A 20,313-nucleotide genomic window follows, 5' to 3' on the forward strand; every position below is an offset into this window, starting at 1 on the left:
CCAGGGGAACCGAGCCACATGCTCCAATAGGTTTTCCCGCCGTACCGGCAACTCGAGGCCCGTCAGCCAGGTTAGCGGCGCCGCCACACATCTTGCGGATGAATGGCTAAGCCACGGACAAGGGGGAGGGCTGTCACGGACGATTGCGGGGACGCAGGCGCGTCCTGGAACCGCCCGTGAAGAAAAGAACGATCGCACTCGATTCCTGCATCGATTGCGCCTCAGATCAATAGAACCAAGATCTGATGTGCAGTATCCCTCTGCTTAGGAACAGCTGGGAAATCTGTCTTAGCTGAAATGACAGCCTGGGGGGAAGGTGTTAATTAGCTTGGACATATTCCCTGTGGAAGGCACAATTTCCCTTTTGGCTCTGGGAACCAGGTGACACTTAGCTGATCTCATGGAGATGTTAATTAACCAAAGGATGCCTAGGTGCAGCCAAGCAGGCTACGAATCCACGGGAGGTCTTGACACTCTGTTCTCTGCTAAAGATCAAAGGAAAGTCAGCTGTTAGCATCTAGAACACCTCCTGAATTAACCTGAGGCTCATGGCATAATCCATAACTTCCCAGATCTGTAATATTTCTGGGGTTCATGAGATGGTAGCTTCACCAAACGTGGGGGAAGTGTAGCATGAGCCCCGGTGCTGGTTCTGAGGAAGTTTCAGAACCTTCGGAGGTAAGGACTGCCAGTTAGGCAGTTTCAAAGTGCCCTGATGATACCACAGGGGTCCCACCCCTCATGTCTGGTATCAGGGCGCTGGGTAAATCGAGACAGACCTGAAAATGTTAATAAATCTGCCCTGACCTGTACGGTTCTGTGAGATGGAGCCCATATATGGGTAGATATGATTTCTGGTCCTCAGGATAAGGGGAGGGCTCATCTCATCCTCCAAGGGGGTGTGTGGCTCCCCGCCCTCACTCCCTGCTACTGACTCAGGGGCATAAGAATGGCAGAGGACCCAAACTCAGTGTCCTCCACACTGAACCATCTTGCACTCATCAGATGCCAGCTTGAGGATATGCTGGCATCCACCTGGTCTGAACTCTGAACTCTGGACTTTGAAACCAAGAACTTTATGATTCTTCCCACAATAAGGACATCTTTCCAGGAACTAAGTATTTTTCTCCCTTCTTTTATTTTTCATACTGGCTATTACTGTTTTAATAATTGTTGATTTTCATAATTGTCTGTATATATTAATTATTTATATTGCGTGAATAAACGACTTTCCCCAAGTCATTCACTGTTTCGCTACCCTGCTTATCAGCACACACAGAAATGATCCCGGGTCTCTGAAGATACGCTACTGTTTGTTTGTTGTTGGCTAGACAGAATATCGTGTGTTTAACCGTTTTATTCGCAGGATTAGTCAGTCAGTTAGTGGGCCCCACGGTCCCATAGTAACCGCGGTGGTGGCAGTTTACTCTGAACCAGTAGGTGACGTTGTAATTACCCGTGTCTCACAGGCTCCCTTCTGAGTTGTCTGCGGCTAATTCTTAACGGTTCCTGCGCATTGACTGCGACCAGAGTTCGCACGATCTGTGCGCTGGCACCGTTTAGAAGGCTAAGTGCGGTCAGCCACTGAGGGCTCTTGTGACACTATGCATGAATATTTTATAACATTCAGCCACTGAGAAGTTTAATAATGCGGCCATGGCTTACCAAAGCTCCTTAAACCCCTTTGTTCTGTGGAAAGAATTTTATAATTAATCTGTTAATCTTTATGTATACTCTGTATATTCTGTATATCCTGTGTAACCTATGTGACTATATAGTCCACATGCACAAGATTAGATTATTGTGTTAGAGTGACACTTTAAGTAAAAAGATTGTTAACCGAGGAGTTATCACGATATCACTGAATATATATTTTACATATGTTTTGAACCATTTACTGTGTACAGTTTTTTCATATTCCTTCACAGTAAGCCAGAACAACCTTCAACCCCCCCTCAGTGTCTTTTGTACCAAGCACGAAGAATTCCTTGAGCAGAAGCAGTTCAGACTGGATATTTCATCCTGGAAAAATATCCACTTGGCTATGAGATCATTTCAGAGAAACGAAAGTGGGTTTGTCTTTGAAGGAAAACGAAAGCAAGAATATTGTTACAGGGGACTTCCTTGAAAGGCTGATTTTCAGGACAAAGAGGAGTCAAGTGACCCCACCTGCAAAGGCGAACTGAACATGCTGGTTGGACTTTTACCAGAAAGAACTGCCCAAAAGGAGGAATATTTTATCATATTAATTAGGCTTTAAAAGGCCAATGCATGCAGGAAAAAACTTACTTTCTACTGCTATGCTGGGCCTGTGTTAGAGATAGACTCTATATGCTGGCTGTTAGAAAGTCCTTGTACAAGTAATAAAAGATTTCTAAGGTTTTGGCAACTGAACGAAGAATGTCTCATGAGTAAGTTTATTTACTTTTAACATCTGGTCCTTCGAACCGGAAAACCTATAGTCACAGAGAGGTGAGTCCTAGGAGCGCGTTTGCGACTGGCGAATCTGATAAAAAAAAGCTGGTGAAAGCCCACCGGGACTACGTTTCCTTCAAAAAGCAGGTGGCCAAACGCAACTGGAGCTCACGTCTTTGTGACGTACGGTTTATTTCGAACCGTGAGACTTCTTCAGCCAAGGTCGGTGAAATCGCCTGCTTAGGATTCTAAAACAAAGTTCTCGGGTGTCCTGAAAGCTTCTTAATTGTAAGTACTACCTTTTATTTCTGTAACTTCTCATACACAGGGCTGCGCAAAATTAGAGTATAAGTTTTGATGTGTTGTTATGTTGTTTTGTATGACACAATCTGTGGTCAGTTTCCTAAGCTACCGTGTGCCTCAGCGGAATTGTACGTTTTTGTAATAGAACACAGCCGCGTAACAGGCAGTAATATCGGAGTGGATCTAGATCACAGATTGTTTCTGTACTTCAGTCGAGATTAGCCCACACAGAGGTTCATCACGTTGAGTGTTGTCCAGGTCTCAGCTGCAGCCCTCGAGGTGCCTTGGCAGGAATGTTTCCATCTTAGTGCAGGCACTCTGCCTCAGCGGGAATTGTAAGATCTTTGCGCTGTAATTGCAGGAATTGTTACATTTTTGTGCATAGAAGGCAGTATATTCCGGGAGGGGACCGCGGGACATTGTAAATCCAACAATAAGTGAGTGAACGGGATTGAAACAGCAGGAAGTGTTACATCATAGTGCTGTATATAGATCAATGGGGCAAGGTGCAAGCAAACTTATGGCCATTAATGATGAATGTGTTATGCGCAAGAAAAATAAAAACTGGGTAAAATATTGCAGCCTGTGGAAAAGTAAATATGATTTTTCAGGACATCTGCATCTTGAGGAGTGCAGAAATCTTGTTTCTCGAATTAAATGTGATGCTCAGGGAAATGTGGTTTTAGAGAAACAATATGGTTTATCAGAAGCTCAAAGATGGCTACTAGAAGCATATACGAGGAGGGGCCAAGTCTTAGCACATTGGTTAGGAGTAGAGAACAAAGACTTGGAGGAGGTACCATCTACTGTATGTCAAGTTCCCCAGAACCCTCCCCAAAACCAAACTCAGCCCCTCCCACAAAAGGTGGATGGGACCTCCCAGACATATGAGGCGGAATATGGTATTAATGCATCAGACATAGATGAGCTATTGGATAAAGTGATGAAGGTTTTTAGTAAATATAGAGGTGTAGCTCCCCCTGCTGCTGAAACAACAGATTCCCCTTATGAACGGTGTAGGATTGCTATACGTGAGGTTTTGACTGAAGGATTGTGCAAGTGTGTCACACAATATGTTGTGGATCATAGAATCTGCGGACCGAGTGATTTTCTAGAAAGCACCCGGCACCCTGTATGTGTGAAAGGGAAGAAAGTTGCTGCATATGTTTCTGATGGCAACAAGGAAAGTAATTGTTATGAGAATGGTGGTAACAGCCACACGCGCTCACAAAAGCGCAGATTTAAGGATTATGAAGGTTGCAAAGAACGCAGACAATGTTTTGAATGTGGGAAGGAGGGTCATCTGGTCCGACAGTGTCCTGAGAGACACCGAGGTCCGCAGTGACAAAGTATGGTTAAGGGTACTAATTCTGCCCTAGTTGAAGGCAAATGAGAAAGTGAATTTATTGATGAAAATAGAATGTTACGTTGTGGTGTGTAAAATGTGAAGCTGGGAATTCTGAGCTCTGAAATCTAAATCACCAGAGCTCCCCTGGAAGTATCCAGCAGAGGGGGAGGAGGAGGGGGGCTACAGGGGAAAATCCACAAGTTATGAGCTGCTGTCTGTCTGTTTGTTGTTTGTGTAGTTTGTACAGTATACAAATGTCTGTACAAGTTTTATACTCTGTTTGTCCGATGTTCGTCTGAAGATTGAAAGTTTAAAAGTGATTTTAACTATTGCAGTTGTCTGTTTGTGAATGCTATTTGGGATGTGTTTGTACTGTTGAATTCTGTGAAATTTGAGTGGAGTTTCTGTCTGGAATCTGTGAGGAGGTATGAGTTACGCTCACATTTCTGAGGAGGGGGCAAGAGGCCTCATGGATTACTAGTCTCAGCCTAGATGTGTGTATGTGTGTTGGAGCAGAACGGAGTGATTTGAGAAAATACATGCAGCAAGATGAAAGGTTTATTTGCAAGAAGTTAATGTATATATTTTGTGAAACCCAGAATGCGGGATAAATAAAAGAAAAAGAGAAACCCCGCAAATATTACTTTCAATTATAAGAGTAAATATGATGATTTTTTTTTTTTATTTTTTTTTTTGCTTCAGGGAACAATTGATTGCTGCATTGCTGTAGTATGTGGGTCATTGTCATCGATTGATTGGCCGTTTTGATTGACATTTGATTAAATTTTTTATAAATTGTGGGTATGTTAGAAGAAGTTCAGTAAAATGACTTTGATAGAGATATTTTGACCACAATGCCTTGTCTAATGGCGGACTGCAGAGAGGGATGCATGATTGTAGTTCTCTGCCAAGAGTCCAACCCCACCCCCACCAGCCCCCCCCCCCCCCCCCCAGCCCCACCGCACCCCCACCAGCCCAATCCCACCAGCTCCATCCATCCATCCATCCCCCCCCCCCCCCCCCCCCCCCCGCCTATGCTGCACAGCCAGTTTGCTTGGGCATTTACGTCTTCATTGTCCAAAAAAGCTGCACCACCCTAGCCCCTGTACTTTTGTTTTCTGTGTTGTTTACTGACCAAAGGATGTTTTTCCCGTCCGCATGTGCGCAGTGACTTGTCCCAGGGCAATTGACAAATCTCTGTGGATCAGTTTATGTGTACAGGAGGGAATACACCAACAGGTCTTACAGTAGTGAGCTGAAGAACATCGTAGAATAGATAAGCTTCTTTCTGCGTCTTTGCTCAAGCTGTGTGTTTATCACTTACCCTACGCCACCCTGTTACATGGGATTCCGTCCCCCACTGTTTTCACTAACAGACCATATGCTTTCCCATCATGCATATGTTCGCGGCTTAGTGGTGTCCGCAGGGTTAGGTGCCAGCAACTGAAGAGCCCACCTGTCCTACGGACCATGGATGTTATGCAGGCTCCCGCAGCACTGGCCATCCACTTGTGTGCAACCTCCCAGTCCCCTCATCTCCCGTGGCAACGAAATGGCAGTTCTAACGTCTACAACTACAGCTCCCTCTGCAGCTTTGCTGTCTCAGGCTTCGCTTTTAGGTCACCCTGTATACTGCTGACCTCCTAATTTTTTTTTATTTTTTTTTTTGACTGATGTGATGTTTAAACTGGCTTGCAGTAATGACACATGTTTTTTACACATGTGTCAACAGGAGGGATGGTGTGGTAACAAAGGGTGTATGGTGTGGTAACTAAGAGTGTGGTAACTAAGCTAGAAAAACACCACATGGAAGAAATTGTGATGCTTTGAGATGTTGTCCGCAGCTGTGAAACAAACAGATGTCCTTTTTTTCAATACACAGGAATAGCTCCAGAGGAGGGGTGACTGACAGATAACCTGAGACATACCCGCAAGCACCAAACATTTACCCAGGCCCAATACCCACAGAAAAGGACAGGACAAGGTAACAAAGAAGGAGCATTGTCCTTCCCCAGGGTGGGAGGGCCCTTACCAAGTTCCTGAAGCCTGGGTCCATCTGATTCACCGTAAAAGGGTGCCCCCTACCTGTCTCCAGGGAAGGAACATTTGCCTGAACTGGTCAAGAGGGGCCGAGGGTGAGAAATATATAAGCAGGTTGCTTCTCACCTATACGGCTGTTCTTGTTTAAAGCAGGATGAAGGAGGTAGAGGAGGGAAAGAGGGCACCCCCGCACATGAGTATAATGGATGTGGGTTTCTTTAAAACTCCAGTGGGAAAAGGAACCATAGTTGCTATGGTAACATTGGCCCTGATTGTGATCATAGTTGAAGGAATCACCTGGTTACAATTCCCTACCGACGAGACTTTAACTAGACAAGTTAGAAAACTAATCACACAAAGAACGTCCAAATATACTAACCACGGGTATGGGACAGGGGTGATCGACTTGAATGCAACCATCTCACCTGGTATGGACATTGTAGTGTTTAGGCTAAAGCCCGCTGAAATATTTGTGGATAAGTATGGAACTAACTACAACTTTTACTTGGGAGCAAGGGACAGACTACCCATATTGAGCTGGAAAGATGTGTGGAAGACTACTGATCCATCTGGGTGGGAGATATCGAGTACAAAGTTAGATCCCAAAGACATAAACCTGTACGACAGAATAAGCATCCAGAAGGTCGCAAATGAAGTTTGGATAATATTAAAAAGACCCGAGGCGACAGATACTGGCACATACGTACTTGGGGTTACGATCCCAGGGACAGATCCCTATGTTATTATGACAATGACAATCACTGTTCGACCCGAACAAACCACTGAACGACCTCCATTGAACAGAAATGGTAGGCCAGACAAAAAGACTACTGACAGACCCTCATTGAACAGTGTTAACAGAATGGACGTGACTAGTAACAAGGTTTTAGTGAAAGGAGAGCAGCTACCCCCTAAGCTACTCCATCTATTAAACGAGGTAGAATACAGGGGGAATCTTTGGACCACTTTGGCAACTTTTACTGCAAATCAAATGAATGCGTCTGACTGTATTGTGTGTGCAGCGGCTAGACCGCAGATTGCTCTGGTACCAGTAGTGGCGAGTGGGTCTGAACTAGAATGTATGATACAGAGTATGATAAGTGTGAATCAACCACGGAACTGTACCACAGAGAGAGCCCGTATGAAGGTACCAGGCACGCCACAGCGTGCATTCGCTACAGCCAGCAATCTTACGTGCTATAATAGATCTGCCCCCAGTAACCATCCGATGATCAAGTATTGTGGAGAAATAGTGGAAATAACCAACGATAAATGGTTGAGCCTTGGAACAAAATGGCAGTTAGAAGATACTTGGTGGACTTGTGAACCCAACAAAGCAGAATCATCATTGCCACCAGAATGGAAAGGGTTGTGTGCCCCTGTCTGGATGATAGAACATGTCACTATATTGCCCTATGAGTCCTTTAAAATTTTGGTGGATAAAAAGGTACACCGGAGTAAAAGGGAGGCACCAAAAGGGAGTTTGGACCCATATGTATATATTGATGCGATAGGGGTCCCCAGAGGGGTGCCAGACGAGTTCAAGGCTAGGAACCAAATTGCTGCAGGGTTTGAGTCCATTTTCCTATGGCCAACAGTTAACAAAAATGTAGATTGGATTAATTACATTTATTACAATCAGCAAAGATTTGTTAATTATACTAGAGATGCTATCGAAGGTCTGGCAGAACAACTGAAAGCAACATCATTAACAGCACTGCAGAATAGAATTGCATTAGATATGCTGTTGGCAGAGAAGGGGGGTGTATGTGAATTTTTTGGGGAACAATGTTGTACCTATATTCCAGATAATACATCCCCTGATGGAAAAGTGACAGTGGCTCTTCAGCAGATAAAAGACCTATCCGAAGAGCTGAAACGGAACTCAGGTGTTTCAAACCCAATAACAGACTGGTTACAGAACTGGTTTGGAAGCTGGACTTCATTTTTTCAGAGTTTTGGTATCGCATTTCTAACTGTTCTTATGGTTCTGTTCCTACTAGCCTGCTGTATTTTTCCAATGCTGAGAACATTTTTTGCAAGGTTGATAGATAAGCATATGAGTATTACTATGTATGCAGCCTTAGCACAGCATGATGAAGAAGCATACGGTGATTTGGGAGGAGATTATGATGGTATGCTGGAGGGAGATGGCCAGGCCAACGTGTGAGGCAATAATTCCAGTTTACGGCCAGAGCCTGATTTTTTGTTTTTGAGCATTTCACTTCTATGCCTTGACTTGCTGTAGTGCATACCCATTTGCAGCAAAGGGGAGTAGAAGGCTGTGTTTGCTTGAACCTCTGACCCCTGTAGTGGAGACACATTTGCAGATACCTGAGGCTTAAGTAAGCATAAGCATAGAAATGTGAATGTAAATATTTTTTTTTTTATAACACATATATAATCAAGCCACAACCCACAGTATTAATTATAAACAGGAGGGAAATGTGGAAAGAATTTTATAATTAATCTGTTAATCTTTATGTATACTCTGTATATTCTGTATATCCTGTGTAACCTATGTGACTATATAGTCCACATGCACAAGATTAGATTATTGTGTTAGAGTGACACTTTAAGTAAAAAGATTGTTAACCGAGGAGTTATCACGATATCACTGAATATATATTTTACATATGTTTTGAACCATTTACTGTGTACAGTTTTTTCATATTCCTTCACAGTAAGCCAGAACAACCTTCAACCCCCCCTCAGTGTCTTTTGTACCAAGCACGAAGAATTCCTTGAGCAGAAGCAGTTCAGACTGGATATTTCATCCTGGAAAAATATCCACTTGGCTATGAGATCATTTCAGAGAAACGAAAGTGGGTTTGTCTTTGAAGGAAAACGAAAGCAAGAATATTGTTACAGGGGACTTCCTTGAAAGGCTGATTTTCAGGACAAAGAGGAGTCAAGTGACCCCACCTGCAAAGGCGAACTGAACATGCTGGTTGGACTTTTACCAGAAAGAACTGCCCAAAAGGAGGAATATTTTATCATATTAATTAGGCTTTAAAAGGCCAATGCATGCAGGAAAAAACTTACTTTCTACTGCTATGCTGGGCCTGTGTTAGAGATAGACTCTATATGCTGGCTGTTAGAAAGTCCTTGTACAAGTAATAAAAGATTTCTAAGGTTTTGGCAACTGAACGAAGAATGTCTCATGAGTAAGTTTATTTACTTTTAACAGTTCTAGTTAATTAAGGAAAACCTTGTGATCCCCAGAAACAGTTGGAGTCACATAAATAGAACTCGCTAAAATAAACAGAACCCAGGGACTCTTGTCCTTAGATACTGTGTATACAATTGAAATTGGAAACAATCAGAAAACCGATTGTGGTTCTTCCTTAATTGAACATGTTTCCTCACGGATTGTCTGTGACACCAGCTATGCGACGCTCACAGTGTAGCTGGTGGTGTGGTTTTGTGCAAGGCACCACTTTCCTTTGCGTTCCTTCTCTCTGCAGAGAAAGCAATGCAATACCAACTGTGAATCTAGCCTTAGGATAAGTTCACACAATTCATACAAGGAGCGTTCAGAGAATCCCAGCACTGCTGATAATGTTTCTTGCTCCTGTATTGTAAGCAGGGCTGGATTTCTGCAAATGCCACAAAGGCACTAAAATCTGAAAAAATCAGAAGGGCAGCAGGACTTGGAGAGAGAAGAGGTCACATGTCAAAGTAATATTATCTCCACTAGTTTACTCTCACCCTCCCCTCTTGTTGTCAGACTGACTCCAGCTCTGTTAAAGGATACCCGAAGTGACATGTGACATGATGAGATAGACATGTGTATGTGCAGTGCCTAGCACACAAATAACTATGCTGTGTTCCTTTTTTTCTTTCTCTGCCTGAAAGAGTTAAATATCAGGTATGTAAGTGGCTGACCCAGTCCTGACTCAGACAGGAAGTGACTACAGTAAATGGCTTCTGAGAGCAAGAAAGAGATAAAAAGGGGAATTTCTTATCAGTGTCACAGTGTAGTCACTTCCTGTCTGAGTCAGGACTGAGTCAGCCACTTACATACCTGATATTTAACTCTTTCAGGCAGAGAAAGAAAAAAAGGAACTAATAAGAGATTCCAACTATAAAACACTTTCCTGGCAGAAAATGGCTTCTGAGAGCAAGAATGAGATAAAAAGGGGAATTTCTTATCAGTGAGGGTCACGCTGTAGTCGCTTCCTGACTGAGTCAGGGCTGAGTCAGCCACTTATATACCTGATATTTAACTCTTTCAGGCAGAGAAAGAAAAAAAAAAAGGAACACAGCCTAGTTATTTGTGTGCTTGGCACTGTACATACACATGTCTATCTCATCATGTCACATGTCACTTCGGGTATCCTTTAATGACTTTCGTATCTACAGTCCTAGCCAACAGTTTTGAGACTGTTAAAAATGTTAGTTTTCACAAAGTTTGCTGCTAAAATGCTTTTAAATATTTGTTTCCGTTGTTTATGTGATGTACTGAAATATAATTATAAGCACTTCATACGTTTCAAAGGCTTTTATTGACAATTACATGAGATTTATGCAAAGAGTCAGTATTTGCAGTGTTGGCCCTTCTTTTTCAGGACCTCTGCAATTAGACTAGGCATGCTCTCAATCAACTTCTGGGCCAAATCCTGACTGATAGCAACCCTTTCTTTCATTATCACGTCTTTGAGTTTCTCAGAATTAGTTGTTTTTTGTTTGTCCAATCGCCTCTTGAGGAATGACCACAAGTTCGAAATGGGATTAAGATCTGGGGAGTTTCCCAAAATTTCAACAATTTGGTCCCCAAGCCACTTAGTTATCACTTTTGCCTTATGATACGGTGCTCCATCGTGCTGGAAAATGCATTGTTCTTCACCAAACTGTTGTTGGATTGTTGGAAGAAGTTGCTGTTAGAGGGTGTTTTGGTACTATTCTTTATTCGTGGCTGTGTTTTTTGGCAAAATTGTTAGTGAGCCCCACTCCCTTGGATGAGAAGCAACCCCACACATGAATGGTCTCAGGATGCTTTACTGTTGGCATGACACAGGACTGATGGTGGCGCTCACCTTTTCTTCTCCTGACAAGCCTTTTTCCAGATGCCCCAAACAATCGGAAAGGGGCTTCATCGGAGAATATGACTGCCCCAGTCCTCAGCAGTCCATTCACCATACTTTCTGCAGAAGATTAATCTGTCCCTGATGTTTTTTTGGGAGAGAAGTGGCTTCTTTGCTGCCCTTCTGGACACCAGGCCATCTTCCAAAAGTCCTCGCCTCACTGTGCATGCCGATGTGCTCACACCTGCCTGCTGCCATTCCTGAGCAACCTCTGCACTGCTTGCACTCCGATCCTGCAGCTGAATCCTCTTTAGGAGACAATCCTGGCACTTGCTGGACTTTCTTGGACGCCCTGAAGCCTTCTTAACAAGAATTGAACCTCTTTCCTTGAAGTTCTAGATGATCCTATAAATTGTTGATTTAGTTGCAATCTTAGTAGCCACAATATCCTTACCTGTGAAGCCATTTTTATGCAATGCAATGATGGCTGCATGCGTTTCTTTGCTGGTCACCATGGTTAGCAATGGAAGATCAATGATTTCAAGCATCACCCTCCTTTTAACATGTCAAGTCTGCCATTCTAACCCAATTAGCCTGACATAATGAGTTAACAAGACGATTACTGAAATGATCTCAGCAGGTTCTTTAATGACAGCAATGAAATGCGGTGGAAAGGTTTTTTGGGATTCAGTTAATTTTCATGGCAAAGAAGGACTATGCAATTCATCTGAACACTCTTCATAACATTCTGGAGTATATGCAAATTGCTGTTATAAAAACTTGAGCACCAACTTTTCTAATTTCCAATATTTTTGACAGCCTAAAAACTTTTGGCCAGGACTGTAAAAAAAACTTTTTTGTTTTTTTTTGTTGCTAGCCAGGGATGTTTATGGCAGCCGTAATCTCTGCTTCAGTTTAAAAGAGAACTGAAGAGAGAGGTATATGGAGGCTGCCATATTTATTTCCATTTAAGCAATACCAGTTGCCTGGCTATCCTGCTGATCCTCTGCCTCTAATACTTTCAGCCATAGCCCCTGAACAAGCATGTAGCAGATCAGGTTTTTCTGACAATTTTGACAGATATGAAAAGATTAGCTGCATGCTTGTTTCTGGTGTGATTCAGACACTTCTTCAGCCAAATAGATCAGCAGGGCTGCCAGGCAACTAGTATTGCTTAAATGGAAATAACCCAATGGCAGCCTCCATATACCTCTTACTACAGTTCTCCTTTAACTCTTACCTGCCTCATTTTAAGATCTGTCATTCAGCTCCTACAGCTATAAACCAGGACAAACTGCAGGAAAACAAATGCTGTTTGGTTCTTTTTTTTAGTGCTAAATTGTCACTGTTTTGACATTCCATCTATGTCAGCATGTGCCGTTTGGGATCCTTCTACTTAGCAATAGCAGTAGAGCATTGTACCATCTTAGCCATCAGCCATCTTAGAATCAGGATAATACCATTAATTGACTTAAAGAGGCCCTGAGCAGACCCTTAAAACGAAAATCTGCACTTACCTGGGACTTCCTCCAGCCTGAGAGGTCCCTTGGCATCTTCTGGGTCCCCACCTTGGTCCTGCTGGTGTCCCCATTAGCCTGGCAACTTTGGGCAAAGTCATGTGCAGCTGCATCTGTCTCGATCATGCACACTTCGCCATAAGCCTCCTGCTTATGTGTAATTCAGTCTTTCCAGAACCGCACATGCGCAGAAGGCTGATGGCAATGCGTATGTGATTGAGTTATGCATGACTTCGCCCAAAGTCGCCAGGCTAATGAGGCCGCCACTGGGACCACGGAGTGACCGAGGAAGGCCCAGGTAAGTGCAAATTTTCATTTTAAGGGTCTACTCAGGGACTCTTTAAAAGAAAGAGTAAGTTTTCAGCTAATAACCCATCTTCAGACTTTTTTCCTGAATACTGACAAGATGTTACAGCACTCGGCTATATGTAAATTCAATATCCAAAAGAGATGCATAGATTTAACAGTGCGACATTCATAGTAGCAAAAGGCTCTGAGTGCCTAGTCTAGGAGCTCAGAGCCTTTTGCTACTGCAAATTCTGCACTGTTTTACTGACCTGATGAAGCATGGTACTTTGTGCGGAGTCGTCGGGGATCTTAAAGATCCGATCTTCCATGATGGTCGTTATCACCCTGCGACGTTAAATGACGTTCGTGTGATTGCGCACCTTTACCCACAATGTGAGATCGCAGAAACGGTTGCTTGTCACTCAATGGGCTTGATTCACTAAACCGTAATAACTCAAATATCACACCTTATCAAAGATATCACACCTTATCAGAGTTAGCACTTCTTATCAAAGATATCACACCTTATCAGAGTTATCACACCTTATCAAAGATATCACACCTTATCAAAGATATCCCACCTTATCAGAGTAGCATTGTGAGCGCTACGAACTTATGCCTGCTAACTGGCAAAGGCACTCGCCCTGCCCTGAGCCCCTGCGGGTTCCTAGCGCTCGCTATGCTACTCTGATAAGGCACGATAACTCTGATAAGGCGTGATAACTCTGATAAGGCGTGGTAACTTTGAGAAGGTGTGATATCTTTGATAAGGTGTGATATTGTGAGAATCTGCTCAGCTGCCTGTGCAGACAGGCAGCATTTTGACCACTGTTCACGTCTGCATTCTGCAGGTCTCTTTAAGTCAGTGTCAGTGGCAGGTCTCTTTTGTCAGTTCTGCAGCTTGCTGCTGAGGAATTTGCATACATTCGTTATGCAAATCCCCTACCTGCCTCCTGTGATGACTGGCAGTATAAAGGTTGGGATTACCCACAGTCCTGTGCTGGTCATTCCTTCAGGGTTTGTAGTACACACTCCTAGTGAGTGTCAGCCATGCTCTTGGTTTGAAGATCAGCTTAGAGTAATTCCTGGAAACTGTGCTAGGCAGATTCCTTAGTGCAGTTAGGATTGTTTATCTGTTTGTTTGTTCTGTTGCTGTTGTCCTGTCCCAGCGATGGTCGACAGGAAATGGTTCTGATCTCTGTTCTTGGAGTATAGCTGGTGCAGCGGTTGCTACCAGCTATCTCTTCTGATCTGTCTCCTGGGATCGCGCTAGCCACTTTTCGCTAGCGCTGTGAATACTTCTGATCTGTCTCCTGGGATCGCGCTAGCCACTTTTCGCTAGCGCTGTGGATCCTTCTGTTCTGTCTCCTGGGATCGCGCTAGCCACTTTTCGCTAGCGCTGTGGATCCTTCTGTTCTGTCTCCTGGGATCGCGCTAGCCACTTTTCGCTGGCGCTGTGGATCCTTCTGTTCTGTCTCCTGGGACGCTGGCCACTTTTCGCTGGCGCTGTGGATCCTTCTGTTCTGTCTCCTGGGATTGCTCTGGCCACTTTTCGCTAGTGCTGTGGATCCTTCTGTTCTGCTACTCTGTACCTGGATCTCACTCGCTTCTCGCTGGTGCTGTGGATCCTGTCTCTCGCTTGTCCCTGTTTTCGTGTGTCTGTCTTGTCTGCTACGGACACTTGCTGGAGGCTCGGTGAGGTAACCGTTAAGCAAGCGTTCGCGTCCTTTGTTTCATGTTTGTCTGTCGATGGTTAGTTAGGCGTGCTTGTCTCTATTGTGCTTATCACGTGGAGACCGCGCATAACCGCGTGCACTGTTGCGAATGAGTGCGGTGTTTGCGGTTAGCTAGCATTTGTTATTTTCCGTATCTCCTCATTGTATGATTTGCTGTGCCTTTGCTACTCTCGTGCTCCGCCTTGCTGTAGCCTTGTGTCATGTCTGGCGATCGCACCTCTCGCGATCACGTTCCTGCTTCTTATCTGCTGTGGTGTGTGCACAGTCGCGGGTTGGCGACTAGTTTTATGCACACACACACACAATCTGTCTCTGTGCTCACTCTCAATCGCTTCTCTTGCGGTTGCGTTTCTTCCCTTCGTACAATTCCTGTCTGGCGTGTGTGGTAGGGCAGAGGAGCTGTTCCTCTGCACTCCACAGCTCCACCTGCCGTCAGGAATTTCCCTCTGCAGGTGCATAGCACCTAGCCTGGGTGTCCTCAATTATACGCTTGTGGAGGAAATCCGCCGCGTCAGCGCACGTCTGGTGCGCTGACCACGGAGACGATTCCGCAATCGTTACAGATATCTGTGATAAGGTGGGATATCTTCGATAAGGTGTGATATCTTTGATAAGGTGTGATATCTGTGATAAGGTGTGATATCTGTGATAAGGTGTGATATCTGTGATAAGGTGTGATATCTGTGATAAGGTGTGATATCTTTGATAAGGTGTGATATCTGTGATAAGGTGTGAAATCTGTGATAAGGTGTGATATCTGTGAGAAGGTGTGATATCTGTGAGAAGGTGTGATATCTGTGAGAAGGTGTGATATCTGTGAGAAGGTGTGATATCTGTGAGAAGGTGTGATATCTTTGATAAGGTGTGATATCTTTGATAAGGTGTGATATCTTTGATAAGGTGTGATATTTGAGGTATCATGGTTTAGTGAAGCAAGCCCTAGGTATCGCCGGTCATTGGGAAAATTGTGTCCTGGGTACAGCCTTAAGGAAACAAGCAACATGCATATCAAGAGCCTCTGTCTGAAAGTTAATTATGGTAAATGGGTAATACTGGATGGGTAAATGTAAATACACTGAATTCCAAATTATTATGCAAATTGTATTGAAATGTCATAAACAATAAATATTTTGTTTTTCAACTAAACTCATGGATGTTTGTGTCTCTGGGCTCTTTTGATCAATGAAATCAGTCTTAGACAACTCTGATAACTAGTTTGCCAGGTGAGCCACATTAAAGGAAAAACTACTAAAAATGGGTGTTCCACATTATTAAGCAGACTACCATTTTCAAGCAATGATCAAAGCTGATTTGATCACTGGTAACGACGGCAACCACACTAAAAATTACACTCACCATAACAAGTATTCTCTTCTATTGTGGTAAAAGCAAGACGTTTTGAATCAGGATGATGATAACTTCAAAGAATAAGAGTAAGCTTTTGGCTGGGCAGCCTTCGTCAGACTTCAATCCTGTTTGCTTACAAAATGTTGGAACAGACTGCTATTTACATGTAACTTCAAAAGGAATACATACATCTTTTGCAAGCATAAATAGATGCTGGGCATAGACGGCTCGAGAATGCGCCGGTATCGAGCCAGCGGCTCAATGCCGGTGCGTCACCGCTCGTCCGCGCGTATTGATTCCCGCTCGTCCCCGCTGGCATTCTTTATCAGCCGCTCGATTCCCCGCTATTGTCCGCCCGCGGGGATCGAGCGGGGAATCTATCCGGCAGGTCATCGGACCTGTCGGATATTATCAATCGAGCCATCAGCGGCTCGATTGATAAGGACACAAACGAACCGTCTATGCCTAGCATTAAATAAAATGGAAAATCTAAATGGAGTGAGAGGGTGTTAGCTGATGCTGATTTATGACTAATAGATAAGACCCCATTGTTTACTCAGTCCTCTCACAACTGGGACACAGACTGTCACAGATGCATTGTAAATTGGGAGTTCACAAGTTTTAAGCTGGCCATACACTGGCCCGATTTGCCGCCGTTTCGACAGCAGATTCGATCACTGGGATCGAATCTGCTGCCAATCGTTCACGCTACACGCCGAATTTCGATCCATTTCGTCCGATCCCGTCGATCGCTCAGTGCGGAAAATTACCGTCGATCGCCCGCGGGTAGGGAGCGTGTCGCTAGCGGCGTTCGAGTGCCCGACGACCGACCTAATAGAGCGGCAATACATTACCTGCTCCGCCGGCGCGACTACCCCCGGTCACCGCTGCTCCGTGTCCGCGCTGGTCTCCGGCATGCTTCACTTCCTCCTGCCCGGCAGGAAGTTTAAACAGTAGAGGGCGCTCTACTGTTTAAACTTCCTGCCGGGCAGGAAGAAGTAAAGCATGCGGGACCTGGAGACCAGAGCGGAGAAGACAGCGGAGACTGGAGTCGCGCCGGCAGAGCAGGTAATGTATGCGGGCATGCGGGCGGGGGGAGCGGCGGCAGCACCACCATCACCACAACAGATTGTGAACGGTTTCAGGCTGAAATCGGTTCACAATCTGTTTGCAGTAAAGGAAGCCATACTATCCCTCTCTGATCAGATTCGATCAGAGAGGGATCTATCTGTTGGTCGAATCTGATGGCAAATCGACCAGTGTATGGCTATCTTTAGCTACAAGCAGAGTGGATGCAATATTTGTCTAGGCTGAGAAAGACTTATGGCATTAAATATTGAAGTCAGGATTGATGTCAGACGAAGGCTGCCCAGCTGAAAGCTTACTATCATTCTTCTAAGTTAGCCAACAAATGGTATCATCTTGATATAAAACTTCTTGCTTTTACTGATGGCTAACATGGTACAATACTCTACTGCTGTTGTGGTAAGACACACAAAGACTAATGTCCTGTACACAGTGATACACTGTATTCAATACCTTTCTGGCTTACAATGTGGTAACGGACATCCCCACTTTTTGCACTTAATATATCTTTCATGCCAATAGCCGCTACTGGCTGGGGCTTTGCTAGGATCCTAAGAGATCTGGGGTATTTTTGGGCACTCCAGCCAGGAACTGGGCGTCCATGCACCAGATTGTGGGTGTGGTCATGGGTGGAGCCAAAATGTAAATGAACTTAACAGTGGTGTAAGTAGGCCTGTTATTCTTGAAAGGCAAGTTTAATATCCAGATCAAATTGCCTGATGGTCTGTTTTGTTCCACAACATAGTAAACACATAACATACCTTTTGGTGTTGTTTTCTGTTTCCACGGCTCACGCCACGTAATGCCAAGCTCCTTTCCGTAATCTTCTCCATACCACACAATCAGCTCTGTGTATGATAATATATCTCGACAAGCTCGATAATAGATATTCTGATGGTATTGGAAAGCAATGAGATTTTGCTCTTCTTCATACCTCGCACAGTTTACATATCTGCAAGAAAAGTTCCAAACCATAAAATAAATATATAAACAAGTTACTACATTCCAGCTCAGGGCAAAATACTTTCATTAGTTTAGAACAGTCAGTTCATTACTTTATAACAGTCAGTTTTTGACAGGTTGCTAGAGCCCTGATGGCCATAAGGAAGCACTACAAAATTGTTTTCTTTTGTCGCTTTCTTTGCACTGTTGGAGATATTTGCCCCTTCCCCTCAGGGCAGGAACTAAGTACTGTAAGTTCAGCTATGCTGTTCTTTTCTTCATCTGTATACTTCCATCTTTTTGTTCTGTAATTTCCATTCTTTTTTGTATATTTGTGAACCTTTCTTCTTCTGTATACTTTTTCATTTACCGACATTTTGCATCTGTTCATTTTTATGTTTACCTGTAATAGATAGCGGAGATGCCGCCGCAGCGGTGAGCGGCATGGCGGCTATCCACCGCATCTCAGCCGGCAGCCTCCACCGCGCAGTTACATGTTGGAGTTTTGCCTGGTCCCTCAGTTGCACATAGACTGAGAGCTACGCGCGCGCGCGCGCCAGGCGACAGGACCTTTATGCGAATAGAAGGGGAGTCAGCTAATCGGCCGGTCAGCTGACTCCAGCAGTGCTCCTGTTTGGCTGAATGACTGGGGCGGCGCTGTGGGGCGCTCTCAGTATATATAGGACCTGCCTGTCAGTTGCTCCTCGTCTGTTGTTGCAAATGCTACGTGTTAGCACTCAGACCTTAGTCAGATCCCAAAGTGTGCTAGAACCAGCAGGAGCTGGGGATCCACACTTAGCCAGATTCTGTTGATAGCTAAAGTACTAATTGAATTGTATTATTTGTTATGACCTTCTGCTAGCCTTGACTACTCTTCTGCTTACTGATTCTGTGCTTCTGCCTATCTGATCCTGTTGCCGACTCAGCCTGAATACTACTCTGATCTAGCCTTCTGTCTTTGTACCGCATCTGTCTGTCTGTTGCCGAATCTGCTTGTCTGACTCTCCTGCCCTCACCAGTGAGCCTAGTCCCTGGTAGGGATTCTCAGTACAGTTTGATCACCTGCTCCACAGGTGATCAGTAGCTGCAGTATAGTCTTAATCACCTGCTCCTCAGGTTATTGATAGCTGCAGTACAGTCTTAATCACCTGCTCCTCAGGTGACTAGTAACTACAGTACTGTCTTCATCACCTGCTCCCCAGGTGATTAGTAGCTGCAGGCAGCACAGTCTTGATCACCTGCCCCTCAGGTGATCCCCTGCTGCAGTACAGTCTGAATCACCCGCTCCATGGGTGATCAGTACTCTTTGTCTTACTGGGCATCACCCGCTCCTCGGGTGAACTGATCACTAGTTTGTCTACATCTCCAGCTTGCTGGAGTGCTGATTCCAGTGTTTTATAGAGATATCTCCCTCTACCAGCTCCTCTGGGGGAGTGGGTATCTCTATCTGTATTACTGTTGCACCAAACACCTATCCTTACATCTGGTTGTCCTGTGTCTCGCTATACTCGCATTATTGGTGATTCTGCAGATCACCACATAATCAGGTATAGCATCTGTATTATTGGTGATACTGCAGATCACCAATAATCAAAAAATCTGTTCTTGCTGGCACCTATCGTTACATTACCTTTATCATTTTCTTCCAGACTCCCCACCTCCCCTCCATACAACCCACCAACAGCACCACTCCCTGCCGCTCCTCTTGTGGGCATTCCTACTGACACCATTGCTATACTGCTCGCTGCAGTACAGTATGGGGAGCCTGGCAAAAGCATTGGTAAATCTCCCATCAAGGCTTCAGGGGCCATAGATTAGACCAGTGAGAATCCTTGGAGAGGGATTTCCATTGGTAAGACCAGAGGACCAGTAAACCACCATTTGCCTGGTGGCAAATTCAAAAGTGCTTTTTGCTGAAAATCTGTTAACTTTGCTATTGCAGCTGTAGTGGTAACTCTGGCAAAAGCATATTTGAATTTGCTGCCAGGGTTTCCTATGGTCTATATACTGACCAATAGGGAGGATTCTCATTAGTCCAATCAATGGACCAACAGAGGTGCCCAGTGAGTGACTTACATATACTTTTGCCAGGGCTTCCTGTACTGCATTGTGGCAGGGAGTGCCAGTGGTGCCTTATGGCCTTTGGTGGTGCAGTGAATGGTAGAGGCAATCTTGTGGGTGTTTGGCAGAGGTGCGGTAGGCGTTTCAGTGCCAGGGTGCCTGGCAAGAGATTTTGCAGACAGCAGAAGTGTCAGTGGGTTTCA

General features: G+C 44.5%; 1 protein-coding gene across 8 annotated transcripts in view; it reads right to left on the reverse strand.

Moving 5' to 3' along the window:
- The window catches only part of LOC137521991 (histone-lysine N-methyltransferase PRDM9-like), a 144,604-nt gene that overhangs the window by 9,741 nt on the left and 114,550 nt on the right, over positions 1–20,313 (reverse strand). For all 8 annotated transcript variants that reach the window (XM_068241983.1, XM_068241982.1, XM_068241981.1 and 5 more), the window contains one exon: positions 17,869–18,059. In XM_068241983.1, the coding sequence (XP_068098084.1) occupies positions 17,869–18,059 (191 nt within the window). The remainder of the gene's footprint in view (positions 1–17,868; positions 18,060–20,313) is intronic.

Source organism: Hyperolius riggenbachi, chromosome 6 (assembly GCF_040937935.1).
Source record: "Hyperolius riggenbachi isolate aHypRig1 chromosome 6, aHypRig1.pri, whole genome shotgun sequence".
Classification (NCBI taxonomy): Eukaryota; Metazoa; Chordata; class Amphibia; order Anura; family Hyperoliidae; genus Hyperolius; species Hyperolius riggenbachi.